Below are 24,334 nucleotides of genomic sequence, written 5' to 3'. Positions count from 1 at the left end.
AGAGAGGGGCGGGTCAGTCTAACCTGCGCCTGCGCAGTCGAGTGACGGCCGAATGCTTTATTACGCCACAAAGCATGTTGCATTCTGGGAGCCACGTGATGCTGCCGGCGCCGGCGCGGGCGGGAAGCTTCCGTTAGAGGCCGTGGTTTCCTCACAGGCTGTGCTGTGGGAGCCGTGTCCACAGGAGTTAGAACAGGTGTCCCTTACCAGGAAGAAGCGTGTCCGGATCTCAGCGTGGCGACACCAAACCCAGCCTGGAGCCGCGCAGCTGGGGTGAGGTGAGGGCCGGGGTTTAGTAGGCGCGTGCGCTGTCGGAAACGGCAGGGTAAACCCGGGATGAGCCGGAGAGGTTCAGGCTCCCTGGGGCCCATGTATCTGCGCGGTCATGGTCCATTTGGGGAGTTTCGGGGTGACAGTGCTTGTGGGGGTGCCATCAGGGACTCCTGTGACCGAGGCGCGTGTGTGCTGTGATGTGGGTTTGACCGCTTTCTAGTCTCTCTCACAGCCCCCTGAGGAAAAAATTTCAAAAATGAACACCGTTTGGACTTGTAACTGTGTTCTGGAGAAAGTAAACACAGGGTAATCTTTAAAAAAAAAAATTTTTTTTGTTTGTTTTTACTTATTTGAAAGAGAGGTAGAGACATGGAGAGGGAGAGAGGTCTTCCATCCGCTGGTTCATTCCCCAAATAGAGCGGCTGGAGCTGAGCCAATCTGAAGCCAGGAGCTTCATCCAGGTCTCCTACGTGGGTGCAGGGGCCCAAGCACCTGGGCCATCTTCCACTGCTTTCCCAGGCCATAGCAGAGAGCTGGATCGGAAGTGAAGCAGCCGGGACTCGAACCAGCGCCCAAATGGGATGCTGGCACCCCAGGCGGCGGCTTTACCCGCTGCGCACAGCGCTGACCCCGGGGTGATCTTGATATGGAAAACTTAGGAGCTGGAAATGGCCGTTCAGAGGTCTCCAGGAAGACGGGCAGCTGATGCCCAGAAAGTGGCATGTGGCCAGGCAGATCCCGTTGCAGGCAACACTGTGGGATAGGACACTGTACTTCAGCGCTGCAGCGTTCCCGAAGATCTGGCCAAGGAAACAGATGTCAACTCAGAGAGTCTCGGGGGCCATCTCACTTGTCTCTAGATGTGGGTGTGGGTGAGAGCAGGTGTAGTTTTTACACAGACCTTCAGCCCGGGTTCCAAGACAGGCTACCCGGTGGTGGACACAAGTGTTGTTGGGGCAAAAATCGAAGTTCCTAAGAATTTCGTTTCTCCTAGTATATGAAGGTGGTGTGTATTGGCTTGTTTTCTGTTATTTTGAATATGTACACATACTGTTCTGGGTATACCAGTAAGTTTTTACGAATGCAGTTATACCACCACCGAGATGGAGAACAGACTGTCCCCACAAAAGAAGTTTCCGTGGTGCCCATTTGTACTGAAACCCCTTCACCCCTTAACTGAGGGTCCAATGAGATACTAACCATCATGAAATCATATAGTCTCTGTAGAGCTTGGGAACAAAGTTAGTATTGAAGAAACGGGCAGAGATGGAGAGCCTTTATTTAAGACACTAAGAGGTAACTCCTCTCCTCCCACTCCCTTCCATATGCGGGCTGGAGGCCGCAGCGTACACACATAATACCTGTCAGCAGAAAAATTAGCTTTGTGGGTCATTGAAACCAAAGCTTCCAGGTACGTATAAAAAGGCATTAAAAATTTTGTAGCATGATGATAAACGTCCTTTTCCACTCAGGATATTACTCAGCACCCTTAATCAAACTTGGAGAAATTCTGTGCTTTACTGGGTTGTATATTGTGTTACTTAAATCTGTATCGCAGAAAAATAACAGCAGATCTAAAATCTTTTCAAATGATGTTAAACAGATACATAAGTACTGCAAATAACCACAGCCCAAAGCAATGGGAATTCTCTTTATGACTGATTGATTGATTGATTTGAAAGGCAGAGTTACAGAGAGGCGGGGGGAGGGGGGGAGGTCTTCCATCCACTGGTTCACTCCCTAGATGGCCACCACAGACGGAGCTGGGCTAATCCGAAGCCAGGATCCAGGAGCTTCTCCTTGGTCTCCCATGCTGGTGCAGGGGCCCAAGCACTTGGGCCATCTTCCACTGCTTTCCCAGGCCATAGCAGAGAGCTGGATCAGAAGTGGAGCAGCCAGGACTCGAACTGGCGCTCATATGGGATGCCAGCACTACAGGTGGTGGCTTTACTCACTACACCTCAGCACCAGCCCCCAACAATGGGAATTCTTACATCCTAGAAACCCATTTCCAAACTTTTGATCACGTATTGCATGCCACGTATTACATGCACTAAAACCTTTAACCATTGCAAAAATGAAGGTGAACCATTTCTGCACCTTTGTCACTGTGGGGATCATTACTGTTCATCCTAGGAGTGCAGGGGTTTATTGTACCCCTTCCTTCTATCCACATCCAAGGAGTTCCTCTAACAATGGTTAAGATGTATTAGATGTGGAAATATGACGTCCTTGCTCATGAGGCCACTACCCTCCATAGAGTAGATACACAATACACTCCAGCTTCCCTATTATCTCTCTTCATTTACTTTCCCTCAAGGTCCTTATTTCCCAAGATTTACCCTTTGTTCACCATCTGTTTTCCTACAAAAACATAAACAGCATGATTCCAAGAATTTGTTTCATACCTGTTCATCCAGAGTCTAGAGTTTTTCTGGTTATTTGTGCTTAACTTTACATTTGAAGTCTGGCATATGAGAAATGTTGAAATATTGGCATGTAGGCCAGTGCCATGGCTCACTAGGCTAATCCTCCGCCTGCAGCACCGGCACCCCAGGTTCTAGTCCTTGTTGGGGTGCCAGTTCCGTCCCAGTTTCTCCTCTTCCAGTCCAGCTCTCTGCTGTGGCCTGGGAAGGCAGTGGAGGATGGCCCAAGTGCTTGGGCCCTACAACTGTGTGGGAGACCAGGAGGAAGCACCCGGCTCCTGGCTTCGGATGGGCGCGGCGCACCAGCCACAGAGCACCGGCCGTAGCAGCCATTTGGGGGGTAAACCAACAGAAAGAAGACCTGTCTCTCTGTCTCTGTCTCTCTCTAACTCTTCCTGTCAAAAATAAATAATAACACAAAAAAGGAAATATTGGCATGTGGGAAATGTTGAAATACTGAAATCAAGAGGTAAGTGTTTGGCTCAGTGGTTAAGGAACTGCTGGGGACAAACTCATATGGAAATGCCTGGGATCAGGGCCCAGCTCCACTTCAATTCAGCTTCCTGGTAATGCGCACTCTGGGAGGGAATAGGTAATGGCTCAAGTAGTTGGATTCCTGCCATCCACATGGGAGATCCAGAGGTAGTTCCAAACTGCTGCCTCAGGCCTGGTCTAATTCTAACTGTTGTATTTGGGAAGTGAACCAGTAGATGAAGGGTCTCTTTCCGAATAAAATGAAAATAAGTTAAAAATTAAAATTGGCACAAAGAGCATAGTTTCTCAGCAAGAAAGACTTGATTGGAACAGTTACCATGTCTTTGTCCCTTGCTGCATTTCTTATCATCTGACAGTTCTAAATTTAGAAGCCTAAGTTGACTCATAATAGAGATATTAAAGTATTACATATTTTCCTATAAAATAAGTATATTCATCTATTTCAACTGAGGTACCCAAATTTCCCTTATTTCATTTATATGACTGGTGTATCTTAGAACTAGCTTTGATTCTACTACATTATTTTATCCTTCTAATTTAAGGTTATGATTATGCTTATGATCTAATTGAAGGTTATGATACAATTTTACACCCTCAAAGCATCCATTATAGAGAAATGCCTTACTTCTTTCAGTAGCTATCCAATCACCTAACACAAATCCAAATCCTTTTAGAATTCCTTCTGAATGCCCTCTTTTGAGGTGGAGATATTCTTATGGTAATCTACTATCTTTTGCCAAGATCCACCTGTTTTCTTAGCACTACATATAGGTGAGGTGAATGGTGATATAGGGGCAATCATAACCTCAAATCTTTCAAGTCCTTAACAGTGGCAAAAATTTTTCCCATGCATTTTTTTGTTTGTTATTTTATATTTAGAGACAGATTTGGTGGCTTCCATTTGTCTTTCCTATCATAATACTCCTCATTCCACAAGTCAGTAAATCAGTGCAGTCATTTTAATAGTTACTGAGTATGCCTATTTAGAACTGTGAAAATAATCACAGAATAGGTTGGGAGAGAGAGGTCTCTCCAAGCCCACTGTGAGATGGAAGCTAAAAATCTGTTAATCATCTAACTTTCTTAGGTATTAACTGTGATTTGTTGACCAACATGTTGCTCAGAGCCTGAAATTAGTTCAGAGCCAGTGTTTAGTAATCCTGAATGCTCTGATCATTTCTTTATCCCTGATGTAGCCTCCCTGGTAAAAGGCCATAGGTCCCTTTGAGGAAGACTGGGAGAAATAATTAGCAATGTACCATGGTGCTTCCTCAATGGGAACCTGGCCTCTCCTTCATTCTAGAGCTGTTGGTTCTCTTTGCTCTGGGGTCCTCTCCTGTGTACTTTCGGATACCTGATTCTACTCCCTACGTGTCTCCCACACTTCTCCTCTTCCTCACTTTATATGTTGTTATACATAATGTATTTATTTACCTAATTACCAACTAATTGATTCTGTGATAGTTAATTTCATGTCCACTTGATTGGGTTATGGGGTGCCCAAAAATTTGGTGAGACATGATTTTGGGTATATCTCTGATGGCACTTTAAAAAAAAAAAATTGATTGATTTATTTATTGGAAAGTCAGAGTTACAGAGAGGAGAGGCAGAGAGAGAGAGGTCTTCCATCCGATGGTGCACTCCCCAGTTGGCCACAACAGCTGGAGCTGTGTCAATCTGAGGCCAGGAGCAAGGAGTCTCTACCAGGTCTCCCACACGGGTGCAGGCCATAGCAGAGAGCTGGACCAGAAGTGGAGCAGCCAGGACTAGAACTGGCACCCATATGGGATGCCAACACTTCAGGCCAGGCGTTAACTCACTGCACCACAGTTCCGGCCCCTGATTGCACATTTTGAAATTAACATTTGAATTGGCAGAACTAATTCCTAGTGTGCATTTGATGAATGGCCCTCTATAGAAATAATTAAGCAGAAAGAGTTATAAAAGTAGGAACTTGATCCCACAGAATTAATGTCCTATGAGAAGACATACCAGAGAGGATATTCTCTCTCTGCTCGTGAATGCATATAGAACAAGCGAGGTTATCCCAAAGCAAGAAGACATGATCTACAATGCAAGAAGAGTTCTCACCATTAACTGAATTGGCTGAAATCTTGATATTAGATCTCACAATTTTTTTTTTAATTTACATGGTATGGTCCATGGTATTCTTTCTGGCAGCCTGAGCACACTAACACAGATCTTGGTATTGAACACTGTTGTGCTGCTAAATGCTAAATGCTGGAAACAGGCAATGCCTAAGAGGCTTGAAGGGTTTTGAGGTACGCACCAGGAAAATATTGCCATGAACAGACAGTTGGTAGAAATACGGAAAATACAGGTTATTCTGTTGAGATTTCAGGTAGAAATGTGAGCGAGGTTATTGGAAACTGGAGGAAAGGTGATCCTTTCTGGCAAAGAACTTTAATTAACTCTCTTCTGCTTTTTGGAAAGTGGAATTTGTGAGCCTTGAAATAGGACATTCAACAGATTTCTAAGAAAAGTGTTAGAGTACGTTGGTTCTTCCTCATTGCTTTTAATAAAATACAAGGAAAAAGGTGAATGGGATGAATAATCAGAAAGAAATCAGAACTTAAATTTCTGGAATATTCCAAGTCTGTCCATATTGCACAGATTGAGAAAGCATATTCAGAAGAAAACACCAATAGTATTGCTGGACCATCAGCTAATAAAAAGAATCCAGGATTGGAGCCAACATGGGGACACCGTGAGTTAGGCTTCCACCTGTGATGCCAACACCCCGTATGAGCACCAGTTCAAGTTCCAGCTGCTCTACTTCTGAGCCAGCTCCCTGCTGGTGCACCTGGGAAGGCAGTGGAAGATGGTGCAAGTGATCGGGTCCCTGCACCCACATGGGAGACCCTGATGGAGTTCGATGCTCCTGGGGTTAGCCTGGCCCAGCCCAGGCCTTCGCAGCCATTTAGGGAGTGAACCAGTGGATGGAAGATCTCTGTCTCTCCCTTTCTCTGTAACTCTGCCTTTCAAATGAATAAATAAATATTTTTTAAAAATAGTACAGGATTGTCAGCAAGAAACATTGTCTGTTCCAACTCAAGAGGAAAGAGGATGAAATGAAGAATGGCTGGGTGATAAATTTGTTCTTCTGCAAGCATGCTTAACCCTTCCAGAATTGTGATGAGGGCTGGCATTGTGGCGTAATGGATTAAGCCACCACCTGCAATGCCAGCAACCCATATGGGCACTGGTTCAGGTTCCAGCCACTCTGCTTCCAATCTAGCTTCTTGCTGTTGGCCTGGGAGAGCACTGGAAGAGGGCCCAAGTGCTTGAGCCCCTGCACCTGTGTAGGAGACTCAGAAGAATCTCCTGGCTCCTGGAGAGCCATCTGGGGAGTGAACCAGCAGATGGAAGATGTCTGTCTCTCCCTATCTCTGTAACTCTGTCTCTAAAATAAATAAATAATTTTTTTTAAAAAAGCAATCTTTTTGGTTTGTCAACTGGAAAATGACAGTGGGCCTGTAAACACACTACTCTCAGCAAACATTCATGATGGCTAGAACTACACAGAAAACTATAACCCTTCCCCAAACTATGAATAGCTCTACAGTTTAACAGGGCAGTTATTTTGTCAGTTATTGTGTATAGTAGCAGAAATGATAATGTCAAACATTAGAGCAAATGTCACACGTCGTCAGGCCTATTCCATAACCAGGATGGATCTACACAAGAATAAAGATACTAACTATAAAAAATAAGTTCCAAACAAATGACAAAAATCTCCCTCTCCTAACATTAAGAGTGCTTTTTTTTTCCTCCTTCTTTTAAAGATTTATTTGAAAGATAGAGTGACAGAGATCCCCCATCTCCTGGTTCATTCCCCAAGTACGTACAATAGCCATGGCTTGCCAGGCCAAAGCAGGAGCCAGGAACTCCATCTGGATCTCCCATGAGGGTGGCAGGAATCCAAGTACTTGGGCCAGAATCTGCTGCCTCCCAGGTGCATTAGCAGGAAGCTAGATTGGAAGGAAGTAGTAGCTGGGACTTGAACTGCTATTCTGCTATGGTATGTGGTGTTCCAACCTGTGTCACCATTTTTGCCCTGACGGGTACTTCTTACAAATAGGTTTAGCTTCACTGTATTCTTTCTCTCTGTAGAACATAAGATTAACAGTGACAGAATTTTTTTTTTAACTATTTGAAAGAGCTAGAGAGAGAGAGAGAGATACAGAGATCTTCCATCTGCTTGTTCACTCCCAGATGGCTGCCACAGGTGGGGCTGGGCCAGGCTGAAATCAGGAGCCAGAAGCTTCCTCCAGTTTTCCCATGTGGGTAGCAGGGGCCCAAACACCACAGCCATCTGCTGCTTCTCTTGGGCCATTGGCAGGGAGCTGCATCAGAAGCAGAGAAACTGTGATGTGAGCTGGTGCCCGTATGGGGAACCCCATTATGCCACAATGCCAGCCACAGTGACAGAATTCTTTTCACCTTCTCAAATGAATACGAAGTAACATCTTGATTCTTTGAAAAGCAATCACCTACCAGAAGTGTGAATAATATGTCCCATTAGGCACCCTGCTACTGATAATACATCATTAATGTTTTATGGTTCATTGTGCCACTGTCTTTGACTACAGGTGTGACCATGGCAACTTTTGGTAATAAAACCACGACAAAGTCTTTGCTCTCATGAAAAGTTAGTTTTATTACAAAATGTGTTATATGTAGGAATAAAAAATAAAACATACCCAAAGAGGATCTTTGAACTCAAATGCACATGCTAATATTGCATCAGAATGTATGATTGGCTGGTGCCACGGCTCAGTAGGCTAATCCTCCGCCTTGCGGCGCCGGCACACCAGGTTCTAGTCCCGGTTGGGACACCGGATTCTGTCCCAGTTGCCCCTCTTCCAGGCCAGCTCCCTGCTGTGGCCCGGGAGTGCAGTGGAGGATGGCCCAAGTGCTTGGGCCCTGCACCCTATGGGAGACCAGGATAAGCACCTGGCTCCTGCCTTCGGATAGGCATGGTGCGCCGGCTGCGGCGGCCATTGGAGGGTGAACCAACGGCAAAGGAAGACCTTTCTCTCTGTCTCTCTCTCTCACTGTCCTCTCTGCCTGTCAAAAAAAAGAATGTATGATTAACTTGATAAAAATTATATTATTTTAAATAGTAAATGTAAAGGATACTTTTAAAGATATCCTCTCAGGAAAACATAGGGTTTGTTAATATGCAGATGACTTAAGAGCATTTTATATTTCTTTTTTTTTTAATGATTTTTTTTTTTGACAGGCAGAGTGGACAGTGAGAGAGAGACAGAGAGAAAGGTCTTCCTTTGCCGTTGGTTCACCCTCCAATGGCCAGTGCACTGCGCCAATCCGAAGGCAGGAGCCAGGTGCTTCTCCTGGTCTCCCATAGGGCCCAAGCACTTGGGCTATCCTCCACTGCACTCCCGGGCCACAGCAGAGAGCTGGCCTGGAAGAGGGGCAACCGGGACAGAATCCGGTGTGCCGGCACCGCAAGGCGGAGGATTAGCCTAGTGAGTCGCGGCGCCGGCCACATTTGATATTTCTGAGAAATGCATACAGCAATGTTGCTTCAGAAAAATGCAGATTTTAATCCCATACAGTTGGATACAGTAGAAATGTACCTGTTGAGTATACTTTGAGAATGAGGCATACCCACAATTTTGTGACATGGAAGGACTGGGAGAGAGCAGTCACTGCATACTGTGTTAGGGAAAAAACTCTCATAGTTCTTTCTGACTGCACCATTCTAGTTGTCATGGTAGGATCAGTAACATAGAGTCACTAATAGTATTAACAACAGAACTGTACAAATTAGACCTTATGGGAGTATAGCCTAAAGCAAGCAGGAAGACACAGCATCAGAGAATATTCCATCTCAAATTTCCATGATAGCCCAAATTAGCTGCTTGGTACACATGAGGTTTAGAGGTAAAATGCCAAGCTATGGGTAGATCTTTGACAGGAGCCTGTGAATATAAATGTGGAAATCTACACATCTTGAAAATGGGAGTCAGGCAGTTGGGTATTTTGAAAATACTCTTGATTTGGCAGAGGGTGGGTAAAAAAAAAAAAAAAACACACAGGGAAATTGGCAGGAAGCAGGTACACACCCAGGGCCTGTATAATGGCTTGCCTCCCAGTGTAATGGTTCTGCTATTGGATTAATGTCTTCATTTTAAAAACTTAAAGACCAAATAGAATGACATTTTCCTCTTTTTGAAGTTATTATTTTCATGAGATGGAAGTTTTTATTTTTATCAGACAGACAGAAACATATCTCTCATCCACTAGTTCACTTCCTAATGCCCACAATAGCCAGAGATAGGCCAGGCCCAAGCTCAGAATTCAATCTGGGTTTCCTACATGGGTAGCAGGAACCCAGGTATTCAACCCATGATCTGCTGCTTTGTAGGGTGCACAATGGCAGAAAATTAGAAGTGGCAGCTTAACTTGTCTTCCAAACACTTACCCCTGTTATTCATCTTAGACTAGAAAACTCTTAGGAATGTTAGGTTATTAGTGAATTGTAATATGGAACCATAAAGAGAGTATATTCTAGAAAGTGAAGAGGTCTGTGTCCAACTCTATACTTTATCTTACAACAGATGTCTCTTAATTCAAACTTTATCATATAAATCCCAACAGAAAAATACATGAGACTGTGGTAAACTATGATAAATGATTATAAACTCTGATAAACTGTGCATTCTTTCCACTTTATGCCAGGAATTTAATAACAAAAAAATGATAACACTATTCTGTCCTAGAAATTGAGGAAGAAACAGTTATTCTCACAATAAAGGAGAATTTTATATATGTGTTTGTGTAAATATATTTAAATATATATGTATTTTAAAGAGATCCAGTACTTCCCATATAAACCCAATAGGGAAAACCCCAACAATTACCAATTTGTCATTTTTTTAATTGTCTCATACTTAGAGAATGATTGAAAAAGCATATAAAATTAAACTTAATTGTTCATTAGAATTACACTTCAATTGACCAATGGCTTTAAAATAAACAAAAGTCTTGAATACACCAGAAAGCCCTGCCCATTAAAATTCTATAACATACCTTAGGGAAGAGAATGCTCTCACCTCAAAGTTTCTTTGCAAAAGTAAGAAGTTCTCAGTTGATATGACATGGCACGTTATACAGGAGTGACCTTGCATCTAGCTTTCTGTGTTACTCACATTCACGGGACTTCTCTACAGTAGGAAATTCATAGGTTTGGAACTCTTTGTTCAAATTGGAAACTGGGGTTGGTGCTGTGGCATAGCAGGTAAAGCTGCCGCCTGCAGTGCTGGCATCCCATATGTGTACCGGTTTGAGTCCTGGCTGCTCCATTTCCAACCCAGCTCTCTGCTATGGCCTGAGAAAGCAGTAGAGGATGCACAAGTGCTTGAGCCCCTGCACCCATGTGGGAGGCCCAGAAGAAGCTCCTAGCTCCTGGCTTCAGATTAGCACAGCTCCAGCCATTACAGCCAACTGGAGAGTGAAACAGCAGATGGAAGACCTCTCTCTCTGCCTCTCCTCTCTCTGTATAACTCTGCCTTCCCAATAAATAAATCTTAAAAAAAAAAAAAAAAAAAGAAATTGGAAACTCCTCCTTACTCCTCACCTTCAAAGGTTTCTATCCAGTGTGCATCGTCACATGTTTCTGCAAGGACCTGGACAAACAGAAAGCTTTCCCGCATTGCTTACATTCATAAAGTTTCTCCCCACTGTGGGTTCGCTCATGTCTCTGAGAGGAGCTGCGAAGACTGAAGGCCTTCCCACATTCTTTGCATTTATACGGCTTCTCTCCAGTGTGCACCCTCATGTGTCCCTGGAAGCTTGTAGGGTAAATGAAGGCCTTGCCGCATTGCTTACATTCGTAGGGTTTCTCGCCAGTGTGAGTTCTCTCATGTATCTGCACGTAACTGGAACAACTGAAGGATTTCCCGCACCGTTTGCATGTGTAAGGCTTCTCCCCAGTGTGAGTTCTCTCGTGGGTCCTTAGTGCACTGAGATAGCTGAAGGCTTTCCCGCACTCCCTGCACTTGTAAGGCCCGTCGCCCGTGTGCGTTATCATATGTCTTCGAAAGTTCTCCACGGAAATGAAGGCTTTCGCACACTGCTTGCATTCATAGGGTTTTTCCCCAGTGTGATTCCTTTCATGGATCTGCAGATCCAGAGGGTAATTGAAGGTTTTCCCACATTTTTTGCATTTGTAGGGTTTCTCGCCGGTGTGAGTCCTTTCATGGATGCGACAGTAACTGAGCCGGCTGAAGGCCTTCCCACATTCTTTACATTTATAGGGTTTCTCTCCCGTGTGCACCCTCAGGTGCACTCGAAAGGCTGGCCGCGCGCGGAAGGCTTTCCCACAGTCCTTACATTTGTAAGGTTTCTCTCCAGTGTGAGTCCTTTCGTGAATCTGGATGGAAGTAGAGCATCTGAAGGCCTTACCACATTGTTTACACGCGTAGGGCTTCTCACCGGTGTGGATTCTCTCGTGTACTCGTAAAAAACTGGGACGAATGAATGCCTTCCCGCATTCCTGGCATTTATACGGCCTGTCTCCATTGTGCGTGATCATGTGTGTTTGCACGCTTGTGCGGGAAATGAAGGCCTTGCCACATTCCTTACACGTGTAGGGTTTCTCACCAGTGTGAGTTCTCTCATGTATCTGAATAGAACTGGGACAACTGAAGGCTTTGCCACACTTCTTACACGCATAGGGCTTTTCTCCCGTGTGAATCCTCTCATGGATTCGGAGAGAACTGGAAGAACTGAGCGATTTACCACAATACTGGCACTCATAGGGCTTCTCCCCTGTGTGAGTCTGTTCGTGTGTTTGAAAAGGTTGGTGATAGATGAAGGTTTTCCCACACTGCTGACATTTATAGGGGTTTTCTCCGGTGTGTGTCCTTTCATGTCTCTGGAAGGATTTGAGATAACTGAAGGCATTCCCACACACCTTACATTTGTAAGGCTTCTCTCCATACTTAGAGCCTGCTAGTTTGTATCCAGCATGAGATCTGATATGCCTAACGAGGGATGAATGAAGCACGTAGTCTTTCCCACACACAGTACATTCATAAGGTTTTACTCCAGTCCTTTTCTCGGTCAGGCTGAGACTTAGAATCTGGCTGAAAGCATCTCCACACTGACTCTCTTTCTTACTTTCACAGTTTCTCTCCACCACACAACTTCTGTTAAAAAAAAAAAAGTACATTAATAATGGTTATTAAGGATTTTATATTTATTAACAATTATTAGAACTTAATTTGTATCATTTCAGAGAAACTAGCTTTTCTGCCTTGTCTGAACTGTTTGAAAATGAATATATTCAGTGCTGTACAAGAGGGCTCCCTTACAGCTGTTATCAAAATGGTGGTATATGTATTGTGTAAAAATTTGAGAGGCAGAGAAAGAAAGAGACATAGAACTCACATCTACTAGCTCACTTCTCAAATGCCAGCAACATCCAGGACTGGGCCAGCCCAAAGCCAGGAGCTGGGAACTCAATCCAAGCCTCCCATGTGGGTGGCTGGGACCAAGACCCAACACCTCCTGCTTCCCAGGGTGTGCATTAGCAGGAAGTTGGAATCGAGAGCAGACCAGGGCTCACACCCAAGCCCTACAATATGGGATGCCAGTGTCCCAAATAGTGACTTCACTGCTGGGCCAAACACCCACCGACTTACATGTGGTTTCTTAATAATGTTTTCAAGTAAAGTATTTTTCAGACAGTAAATATCTCACTTGAGAAAACTTTTTTTTTTTTTGGTGAAAATTTCTAAGAAATATAAGCCTAAGTTTTCATCCATACTAAGACCATTCTGAGAAACTGCTTTTTTTCTTGTGAACAACTCACCTTAGAGTTCTTGCTTGTTTTTTGTACTGATCTTTAATGTTCTGGTCTTCCCGTTTTTGTTCTAAAATGGAGACCCAGAAAAATCATTATAAAGTAATAGAAATTACAGACAAACAAAGTCTAGGTCCGCAATGAGAGGTGACCTCACCTGGCTTATTTACCAAACTCTACTCCATTTCCACATTCCAAATCTTGAACTAGTTAGGGTGAGCAAGAAAGAGTCTGTTCTGGAACTGACTAGGTGATGGAAAGGTGTCATCCTTACCTACAGAGGCCAAGTTCCTGATGGTTTCCTGCATCACATCTCTGTAGAGTTTCTTTTGTGAAGGATTCAATAGAGCCCACTCCTCCCGGCTGAAGTTCACAGACACATCCTCAAAGACGACTGAATCCTAAAACGTCCCACATATGTATCAGTAAAGAATTAGTGAGAATTAGCACTGCGGAATCTAGATATACTCAATTCACAAAAAGTTCACATGCAATTCTGTGTTCTCTTAACATTCATTGTATGACTTGGTTGTCACACCTTCAACTGTCCACCCTCACGTTTAGTGGCACCTTGAACACATAGACCTGTCTACACTTTCACTGTGGTCACTGCAAGTCTTACTGCTCTCTAAAGGCAGTATCCAGCTCAGCTTAGAGAAATCTTATACAAAGGAAACAAACGTGAAGATCATCCATTCTTGGAACTAACAGTGTAATGAAGCTGAAGACTGTACTGCTAGCCTACAAAAGTCAACTGTGTTCTAATGCAGGGGTGGGAAACCTTTCCTTTTTTTTTTTTTTTTTTTTTAATTTCTTGACAGGCAGAGTGGACAGTGAGAGAGAGACAGAGCGAAAGGTCTTCCTTTTGCCGTTGGTTCACCCTCCAATGGCCACTGCAGCTGGCGCGCTGTGGCCAGCGCACCGCGCCGATCTGAAGCAAGGAGCCAGGTGCTTCTCCTAGTCTCCTGGGAAACCTTTATTTCTGCCAATTGCCATTTGGAATTTATAACATCATTTGCAGGCTATTATAAAATTGTCGATTTAAAATTAGCCCACCACAGATGTACTGAATTTGGAGTCCCACTTGGTGGCTGCCTTGGCCAGGCCAGAGTAAATGATTTCACAGGCATTATAAGGCCCATGGGCCATTCCCCAGCCCTGCTATGCAGCATATAAACACTGTCAACTGATTTCTTTCTTTTTTATTTGAGAGCTTGAATTTGGCAAATGCAATTACCTCAAATGCCTGCAGTGGTCCCAGGTCTGGTACAAAGCTAGGAACCTAATACATGTATCCCATGTAGGTGGCAAGAAACCAATCACTTGAGCCACCACTGCTGCCCCAGGGTCTGCTTCAGCAGGTAACTGGAGCCAGGCATTGAACCCAGGCACCCCTGTATAGGATGTGGGTTTCTAAACTTCCAGACCAAACATCTGCCCCTAGTCAGCTTTTTTCTGATAGAAGATCAGAGGCTTTTTCAACAACCATATAGGGGGAAGAAAAAAAGACACAGAGCTTACACTTTTCACACAACAGTTAATCCAAAAGGGATAAGATAAGGATATCTCAAAAAGTTTGTGCAAAATACAGCTAAAAGATAAGTTTATTTTGGTACAAAAAATTTTTGAAATCTATGGAAATTTGTTAATACAAATAAAATTTTATTAAGACAAAATTTGCATCAGGCTAAACTTATCTTTTAATTCAACTTTATGGAAATGAGAAAACCATGAAACAGTATAACTGATCTTTGGATGTCAAGATACTGTTGGTGGAATCATGGATGAATGGACAAGTGGAATTTAAAAGTTGTTTTTTTTGTTTTGTTTTGTTTTGTTTTTTAGATTATATTACTTAAAAGGCAGAATTATAGAGAGGGAGAGGAGAGACACAGAGAGAGAGAGAGATCTTCCATCCACTGGTTCACTCCCCAAATGACCACAACAGTCAGGGCTGTTTCATTAAATTGATTTGAGCTTATTTCTGTAAGCCATTATGGGGCTCTGTGAGTCTGAGACCAGTAAAGTAGTAAAGTGAGAACATCCCACAGAATTTCATACTCAGAGGCCTAGAAGTGAACTGAGTACCTTTATTATTATCAGTACTGTCTGGATGGCGAATTTCCTGGTGAAGCCTTTTATGGTGGACTTGGTGTATGTACGGTTGTGTCACCTTGATTTATATTTTGGCACCACACATGAGGAAAGAGGATCCCTGGGTTCTTTCTTCACAAAGAGGCAGTTGTTACTTATCCAAGAATGTATAAAATATGCAAATAGAGCCAACTGTCAGCCAGTTCTGGGATGACCGCCGGATGTTTGGTTCGTTGTGATCTTGGATCTCATGTATCAGACGCATCACAATTAGGGGAAGAAACACAGTAACTGTCCACAGGCCTCCATCATACACAAATGAGGCAACATTGTCCAGAAAGTCTGCAGGCTGTCATTGTTGTGCACTCAGTCCAAAGCAGCTCCACATGAGGGACGTTACCCCAGGCACCATGTTATCTGGTACATGACTGAGGGAAGAGGCGGCCGCCCCGTTTGCTCCATCATATAGAAAGGAAGTCTCGGGAATCACGCTGTGCATATGGGAGGCACCGTTTCCAGGACCCAGAGCTGAATGGCCATCTGCTCTGGGCCTGTGAGAGCCTCTTATTTGCAGGACAACCCAGTACATGGCACCTCTCATGTTACAGAATGTGAGTTCAAGAAGGGAAGTTGGTTGCATTAGGAACATACAGACAATGGGCAGTGTCTGCAAGAGTGTTTTCAGGAGGTGTGAGAAGAGGTTGCTGAGGCCTCTGGTGTGAACGAGACCCTGAAGGAACTGAAGGGAGTGCCTGTTGTGCTAAGGGTACCCATGCAAAGACGGGCATACACAAATCACAGCCAGAAATGGGCTTACATACAATTTATAAAGGAGGACAGTGTTGTCTCCCTAACATCAAAAGTGCCTGCACGAGGTAGTGGGTTCTGAGAGGGCTATAACTGTCCCACAAGCGTTACACAGTGAGCCAGCAGTTTGAGGAGCCAATTAGCGAGTCGCCTAATTTTCAGGAACTTAACCAAAATGTCAAGGCCTTACACATCACATGTATCTAGCGATGGCCCAGTCTTTTTTTTAGGGGTAGTGGTGCTGGGGAGTGGATAAGTGCCTTTTTTTCAGTATTTGCCTCAATGAATGTCACATGACCTCCAAAGTAGATGCCATTAACGTGATGCTGTACCTCTGCTCTTGGAGAAAGGTGGCTGCCGTTGTGGTCTTGCCTTTACAAAGAGTGTGTGTGTTGAGAGGCTGCTGAGAGTCTGAGAGAGCCATCAAGTAAACGTTCAACAGATTTCCTCAAAGGTGAGGGCAAACTGCAGCCAAGAGGCTGTGAAATAGACACCGAACAGCCTTCTACAAACCTGTGACAGCAGATTTACAAGTTGCTAACCGGGTGGTGTCCGTAATTTCCATAAAGTTGTGTATGGGTCTAGGGGGATAAGGGGTGGGATTCACAGCACTGCAGTGATCCACTGTGAGGTGTCACTCATTCCTTCCAGGTTTAAAAACAGCCCAAATTACAATTTTAAAAGAACCTAGGGTTAATCACCCCTTCCAATATAAGTTTTATATAATGAACGTTAATCCTTCAAGGTCTCGTTCAATTGAGCCATATTAACCAATTTAGATGGTGTGTAACACACAAGTGGCCCCATTTTGTCAAGCCTGCTTATGAGCACTAAAAACTGGTTTAAAATTTATGATTCGGGGCAGACATTTTGATACAATGAGTTAAGCTGCTGTTTGGGATGCCTGCAACCCATATCAGAGCTCCGGTTCAAGTCCAGGCTCCTCTGCCTCTGACCCTGCTCTCTGCTAATGCACCCCGGAAAGCAACAGATGAAGGCCCAAGTGCTTGGGTTCCTGCCAGTCATGTGGGAGACCAAGATGCCGTGGTTGGCTCCTGGCTGTGGCCTGGCTCAGCCCTGGCTGTTGTGGGCATTTGGGGGAGTAAACCAGTAGATGGAAGATACCTCCCTCTCTCTCTCTCTCTGCCTTTCAAATAAATAAATCTTTCAGAAATTTATGATTCATTGGTTTAGAGCTTCCATGCTCACAAGGAGATTATTTAATACAATGGGTGGTTTGACCACGGAGAATTTAGGCAGGGTGATTTCACATTTAGTAACACCACCAACACCACTAGGGATGCCTTGCTTAAATGTAGTGGGATCCCAAGTTATAAGTATGGTAATAACCATGTAGTTTGGCCGATTGTATTGATTAATCGCATAAAGGTTAGTTAATTAGTATATTATCAAAAATGTTAAAATTAATTACAAGCCTATCTTGTAAAGGCCTCAAACCCATACAGTGAGTACCCTTTAGCAGCTTTGTTGTGTAGCTTCCATCAGCACATTTTGGATTTCCAGTTGGGTCAAACTGTGGACTTTTCATTCACTATTTTCAAATGTGTTCCCTTCTCCCTTTGTTTCTGTTTCTGTTTTGTTACAGGATGAACTTCTGGGTAGAGGGTGGCCTTTCTACTTAGTATACTCTAAATCTGTTGTCATCAAGGTTAGGGCCCTCCCCATGGCAAAGGTTGGGGAATGTCCGGCCCACAGGCCATATAAGGCCCATGACATCATTTGGTATGGCCCTGCCAAGGCAACCACAGGCAGGATTCAAAATTCAGTAAATCTGAAATGTGATCCCTGTTAGACATAAGAGTGGGAATAAGAGAGGGAAGAGATGTATAATTTGGGACATGCTCAAGCTGACTTGCCCCAAATGGTAGAGTTAAAAACATACCAGGGGATTCCAATTCAATCCCATCAAGGTGGCATGTACCAATGCCATCTCACTATTCCAAGTGATCAATTTCAGTTCACAATTGATCATAATGAAAGGACTAAGAGTCAAAGGGAGCACATAAACAAGTCTAGTACCTGCTAACACTAACCGATGGAATAAATAAAGGGGAGAGTGATCCAACATGGGAAGTGAGATACTTAGCAGACTCATAGAATGGCAGATGTCCTAAATAGCACTCTGGCCTCAGAATCAGCCCTAAAGCCATTCGGATCTGGCTGAAAAGCCCATGAGAGTATTTCAGGCATGGAAAGCCAAGACACTCTGGCAAAAGATCTCTGTGAGTGAGATCCCAGTGGAAAGAACAGGTCTTCAAAGAAGGAGGTACCTTTCTCTGAAGGGAGGAGAGAACCTCCACTTTGACTATGACCTTGTCTAAACAAGATAAGAGTCGGAGAACTCAGAGGGCTTCCATAGCCTTGGAAACTCATGACTGGAGCAAAGGGAGACTACTGATGCCATAGACAGGAGTGTCAATTGGTAAAGTCAACAACAGGAGTCACTGTGCACTTACTCCTCATGTAGGATCTCTGTCCTTAATGTGCTGTGTATTGAGATTTAATGCTATAACGAGTACTCAAACGATATATTTCACTTTGTGTTTCTATGGGGGTGCAAACTATTGAAATCTTTACTTAATGTATACTAAACTGATCCTCTGTAAAATAAAAAAAAAAAAAAAAAAAAGAAATTATCAACTCCCAACTTCACTCTCACTGGGATTAAACATGACAATAGGTCTGATCTGATTTCATCATCATTTAAAAAAATCATCTATTATTTTTCACTTTATGTTTCTGTGTGAGAGCAAACTGTTGAAATCCTTACTTAATGTATACTAAGCTGATCTTCTGTATATTAAGATAATCGAAAATGAATCTTGATGTGAATGGAAGGGGAGAGGGAGCGGGAAAGGGGAGGGTAGTGGGTGGGAGGGACAGTATGTGGAGGAAACCATTGTAATCCATAAATTGTACTTTGGAAATTTATGTTCATTAAATAAAAGTTAAAAAAAAATTTCAGTAAATCTATAGCAAGCTGATTTTTAAGTTGATAATTTTGTATGGCCTGCAAATGATGTTATAAATGCCCAAATGGCCCTTGACAAGAAAAGATTCTCCATCCCTGCCTGATAGGACTTAAATTAGGTTCAATCTAACCTTTGCTGAGCCACAGGGTTGCATAGGTGTTGTCACCACTGACAAAGACAGTTAGTTTGTTATCATAGAGACAAACTTAGTGGCAAGTGCAGAGGTAGTATTCTTAGCTTGCCACCTAATGGCTGTCTTTCCCCTTCCCTAATAGGTCCATCTCTTATATAGGGAATAGTCCCACCCCCATCCTGTATATTAGGGCCAATCCAACATCACTTTAAAAACAAGACCTCCACCCAGGTCCACTTTAAGGAGGGCTCCCATCCTGTATTCCTTCTCCCAAATGCCAAAAAATTAATGGAATCTAGAACTCTGGCTTGGTAGGGCCCCACAGTGCAACACAGAGCCACGCAGCTCACAGCACGAATTCTCCAGCATACAGTAGGTCCAGGGCATACTAGCCATCATACAGCAGAGGGGGTTAGCAAGTCAAAGCAAGAAATGGACCCAGGGGGACACAGTCACTGGCTACACATCCTTATCATCATAGTGCCAACTGTCAGGACCACCTGTACAGGTGTATCTCTGGTGTGATAACACACACTGAGAGGGTATGGAGGCCAGCGCCACAGCTCAATAGGCTAATCCTCCGCCTTGCGGCACCAGCACACCAGGTTCTAGTCCCAGTTGGGGCGCCGGATTCTGTCCCGGTTGCCCCTCTTCCAGGCCAGCTCTCTGCTGTGGCCCGGGAGTGCAGTGGAGGATGGCCCAAGTGCTTGGGCCCTGCACCCCATGGGAGACCAGGAGAAAGCACCTGGCTCCTGCCATCGGATCAACGCGCTGCAGCCGGCCGTGGCAGCCATTGGAGGGTGAACCAATGGCAAAGGAATACCTTTCGCTCTGTCTCTCTCTCTCACTGTCCACTCTGCCTGTCAAAAAAAAAAAAAAAAAGAGAGAGAGAGAGAGAGGGTATGGAAAGGCTTACTGTCCACATGATGAGGTCTCAGGGAGAGGGGGTCAGATTTCTTGGGCAGGGGCAAAATAGCTTCAGAGAGCAAGGAAGAGAGTTGGACCTGGATTTTTATTGTGATTGAACCTGGGCTTAGAGGATAGTGCCCCCTTCATCAGTAGGGCCATCTTCATTATGGCCCAGAGGGAAGCCCCAGGCTTTCTCAGCTTGTCCACCTGGGCAGCACAAGGGGGGAAGGAACAGGGTTGAAGCTGTTAGCAAGCATCAAATAACGCCAAGTCTGACTGTTCACTTAATAAGAGCAAATGGGTAACAAAGCTACACATTTGCAACAGCTTCATTTTCTATAAAGAAACTAAAAGGATGCACAAGAAAGTATCAAAACTAGTTATGAGGGTTTGGCTGGAGCAAGACCCCTGGAGTGGGCCAAGATACTGCTGCCTGGGAGTCTTTTTGAGTTAGACTTTTCTGTGTTATGGATTTGGTTTGGTTTTAAAGAGAGGTATATTTATTACTTTTCTAAAATGTATATTTACTTGAGAGGCAGAAAAGGGTAGACAGAGAGTACTCCCATCTGCTTGTTCACTCTTCAGATGCCCACAATGGCTGAGGCTGGGCCCAGCTGAAGTTGGAACCTGAAACTCAAGCCAAGTCTCCAACATGGGTGGCAGAGACTCAGTTTCCTGGGCCATCACCACTGCCTCCCAGGGTCTGCATTAGCAGGAAGCTGGAATAGAGTGGAGCTGGGACTTGAACTGGCATCTTAACTGCCAAACGCCTGCCTCAGTTTTATTTAAAATGGAGAAATTTATACAAAACCATATTTTACCTTCTAAGTCTATAACTTTAGTTGATGCATTTTCCTTTAAAATTTTTAATTAAAATTTTACTTTCAGTCTTTCTAAATGGAAATAATTTTATGACCCTTTAAACACTAAGAGTTATAGACTCATAAAACCATTTTATAAATTTTGCAAAACTGTAAGACAAAATGTAAATTCTCAGGGCTGGCACCGCGGCTCACTAGGCTAATCCTCTGCCTTGTGGCGCCAGCACACCGGGTTCTAGTCCCGGTCTGGGCGCCAGATTCTGTCCCGGTTGCCCCTCTTCCAGGCCAGCTCTCTGCTGTGGCCAGGGAGTGCAGTGGAGGACGGCCCAAGTGCTTGGGCCCTGCACCCCATGGGAGACCAGGAGAAGCACCTGGCTCCTGCTATCGGATCAGCGCAGTGCACCGGCCACAGTGCGCCAGCCGTGGCGGCCATTGGAGGGTGAACCAACGGCAAAGGAAGACCTTTCTCTCTGTATCTCTCTCTCACTATCCACTCTGCCTGTCAAAAAAAAAAAAAATGTAAATTCTCAAGTCATTTATGTAAAAATGACAAGTTGCATCATACTTTCCTCTATCTCTCCCACTGAATGGTATTTTAAGATGAATTTTTATAAGTATGAATGTTTTGGGCCTAATCCCTTAATATAGTGGGATTTTCAAAGACTACATAAACATGGAGTAGTTTTCCTGGTTCCTTTCAATTAAAATAAGAATTCAATAGTGTTTGCTCTTATCAATTAAACTAGAGGGGAGCAGGCATCTAACATAGCAGTTAAGATGTCCACCCTCCCATACTGGAATACCTGGGTTTGGCTCCTAACTGTAGCTTCCTGCCAGTGCACGCCCTGGGAGGTCTGGGTACCTGTCACATGCATTCCTGGCTCGCAGTTTCAGCCTCGCCCAGCCTTGGCCAACATGGGCATGTTGGGGAGTGAACTAGAGGATGGAAATTCCTGTCTGTCCTTCTCTGCTTCTGAAATTAAAAAAGAAAAAAATTGAAATTCATTTGTATTAGGAATAATAAAGCCTTTCCAATTCACACGCTTCAGAGGTATGTACACACAAAAACTGATCTAAAAATGACAAATTTACCCATGAACTTTAATACAGCCATATCTTAGGTCCTCTCACCTAAAAGAAACCAGAGTTTCTAATGGGTTCCAGAATTTTGTCTTAGTCCCAATCATATCTTAATCACAGTACATTTTCAAAGCCCCTCCCCCAAATTAAAAATCTTACAGACTCTAACAGGGAATAAAATTACAATGTGCTACAGCAAATTAGAGTGAAGAGTCACAATATTCAACAGATGAAGGAATCCCTAAGAAATAAATCCAAATACGTGAATCAGAATACGTGAGCAGTGTTCTCAACGTGCGCAGTTTACATTCTGGGTGCACCTGCACTACTGATGCCAAACTCAAAGGTAATGGCTGCAAACAGGGCCTCACGCCTTCTCCTAACTCTGTTTGTACATGGATCCCCAGGTCTCAGCAGCTTCACTTAGTACCTAAGGCCCCTCCCAAAGTGGGTGTGAGCAGGCGGATGCAGCTGCAGCAAGATACAAGTGGTCCCTTTGCAGTCTCTCATCTTAACCCAGAGCCACTGGCCTCAAGCATCTCCTCTCCACATCAGTGGCTCTTCACACACAGTGAAGAATCCAACAGAATCACTGAATCCCACGTTTATGCGTCAAAGAAGAAAGAAATTGCAAGCCATTTTCGTTAATAAGAAAACCCGCGAGTCTCTATGCTTTCGGAAAGTGAAGATGCTGCAGCCAAGGCTGTGCACCCCCCACCCCGCATCCCATATCAGAGTGCCTGATTAGTCCTGGTTACTCTACTTCCAGTCCAGCTCCCTGCTAACCCACATCCTGTGAGGCAACAGATCACGTTCAAGTACTTGAGTCACTGCCACCCAGATGAGAAACCTGGTTGGAGTTGCAGGCTCCTGGCATTAACCTGGCCCAGCCCTGGGTGTTGCAGACATTTGGGGAATGAACTAGTGGATGGAAGATATCACTCTACCTTGCAAATAAATAAACATTAAAAAAAAAAAAAGGTCTGGCGCCGTGGTGCAGCAGGTCAAAGCCCTGGCCTGCAATACCAGCATTCCATATGGGCACCGGTTCAAGACCCGCTGCTCCACTTCTGATCCAGTTCCCTGCTGATGCACCTGGGAAAGCAGCGGAGGTTGGTCCAAGTGCTTGGGCCTCTGCCACCCACGTGGGAGACTCTCTGTGTAACTCTGACTTTCAAATAAATAAATACATCTTAAAAAAGAAGAAGCGAGTAAGGCTTTGTAAGGCCACACACCTCGGGAGGGGCACTGCTGACCGCAAGCTGTGGTTTGCAAAAACAACAAAACAACACCTCAATGCAGAGGAGCCCAGCGTGTCTGTACCCAAGTAAGATAATGCGGAGACAGCGACACGGACTGCATGCAGCCGAGTTCCCAGCGGTCATTCTCCGCTTTTCTGTTAACGACGGATTTCCACAAACAAGAACTGAGACTCTCAACAAGAGCCAGCCATGCTCGCTCTGTGAGAAAAACGGTCATCCAAACAGCGCGCGGATTTGAAACGCACGGCGCAGGACAAACCGTGGGCAACGGTGTTGTGGACCGGAGAGGGGACGCCGGCCTTCAGAGGGATCTGGAAATTTAGAGTCTGCCGGAGCTCGAAGGAGCTGCGTGCTTCGGGACCAGGGTCGTGGCTCTCACACGGCAGGCGGGGAAGGAGAGCCCGGGGGCCCCACGGCTCCTCCCGCACCCCGAGACCCGCTGTCAGCGCACGAGCCGCGGAGACGCTGGGCGGCGGGCGCTGCGGGCCGGGGCCGCACAGGGCGCCCGCGACCCCGGCGGCCCCACGGCCCCATCCGTCCGCTTCTCCGGCGTCTCCGGACCCTCGACCCCGCACGCACTCACCATCTCCCGGCCTCCGGGGCGCCCCGATCTCCCCACTCCGGCGCCCGCGGGTTACCCACAAGCTGCCCCAGGCTACCCAGCGAAGAGACGCGGAGACTGCGGCGGACGTGCCCAGTGACGTAAGCACGCCGGTACGTAGCCTGGCCGCACCCACCTTCCTGGGAGGCCCCGCCCACTTTGGCCTGAGTGACAGCCGGGAGAATCCGCCTCGCGTGAGCGGAACCGGCTTCTACTTTCCCGACGCCCTCGTCCCCTTCCGTGGGCGTTTGCATTGGAGTAGACGCCTTCCCTCAGCTGCCTCTGAAGGCGCGGACGCCAGGGGAGGCGCGAGGGGTCCAGGCTTGGCTTGCAGATGGCGCAGCCCCCTAGGGAGCTACTCTTGAACAAGTCCAGCGCCAGCGGGCCACCGAGGCAAGGCCACGTTGGAACTGGAGGCTCCGGTGTCCAGGCGTCCAGGGCTTGGCCTGATGCTGAGCCGCCACTCAGGGAGTCGTGACACTTGTGTCAAACGGGGCCACTTCTGGCTGAGCCCGTCATACCTAAGAGCCTGGCCCCCTTTATGGCACCCGTATGTGTTTCCTCCACCCTGCACATCTGGGGTT

At 45.3% G+C, this 24,334-nt stretch overlaps 1 protein-coding gene across 15 annotated transcripts in view; it reads right to left on the bottom strand.

Moving 5' to 3' along the window:
* Positions 1 to 23,925, bottom strand: part of LOC100349198 (uncharacterized) — a 31,088-nt gene extending 7,163 nt beyond the window's left edge. Inside the window, exons 1-6 of one of the 15 annotated variants that reach the window (XM_089316495.1) lie at positions 23,733 to 23,925; positions 21,611 to 21,780; positions 13,325 to 13,451; positions 13,060 to 13,120; positions 10,822 to 12,394; positions 25 to 509 (exon numbers count right to left, since the gene is read on the bottom strand). In XM_089316495.1, coding sequence (XP_089172621.1) covers positions 10,834 to 12,394; positions 13,060 to 13,120; positions 13,325 to 13,451; positions 21,611 to 21,682 — 1,821 coding nt within the window. In that variant the 5' untranslated portion in view covers positions 21,683 to 21,780; positions 23,733 to 23,925 and the 3' untranslated portion in view covers positions 25 to 509; positions 10,822 to 10,833. Of the gene's footprint in view, positions 1 to 24; positions 510 to 580; positions 1,074 to 1,535; positions 12,395 to 13,059; positions 13,121 to 13,324; positions 13,452 to 21,610; positions 21,781 to 23,732 lie in introns of those variants that run through there. The other 14 variants (XM_089316493.1, XM_089316499.1, XM_089316494.1 and 11 more) reach the window with 14 other exon arrangements.
* Positions 23,926 to 24,334: the final 409 nt, after the last annotated feature.

The sequence above is a fragment of the Oryctolagus cuniculus genome, chromosome 16 (genome assembly GCF_051225735.1).
Source record: "Oryctolagus cuniculus isolate XC-2025 breed Fujian yellow rabbit chromosome 16, ASM5122573v1, whole genome shotgun sequence".
NCBI classification, from domain to species: domain Eukaryota; kingdom Metazoa; phylum Chordata; class Mammalia; order Lagomorpha; family Leporidae; genus Oryctolagus; species Oryctolagus cuniculus.
This window is presented reverse-complemented; position numbering and strand designations above follow the sequence as displayed.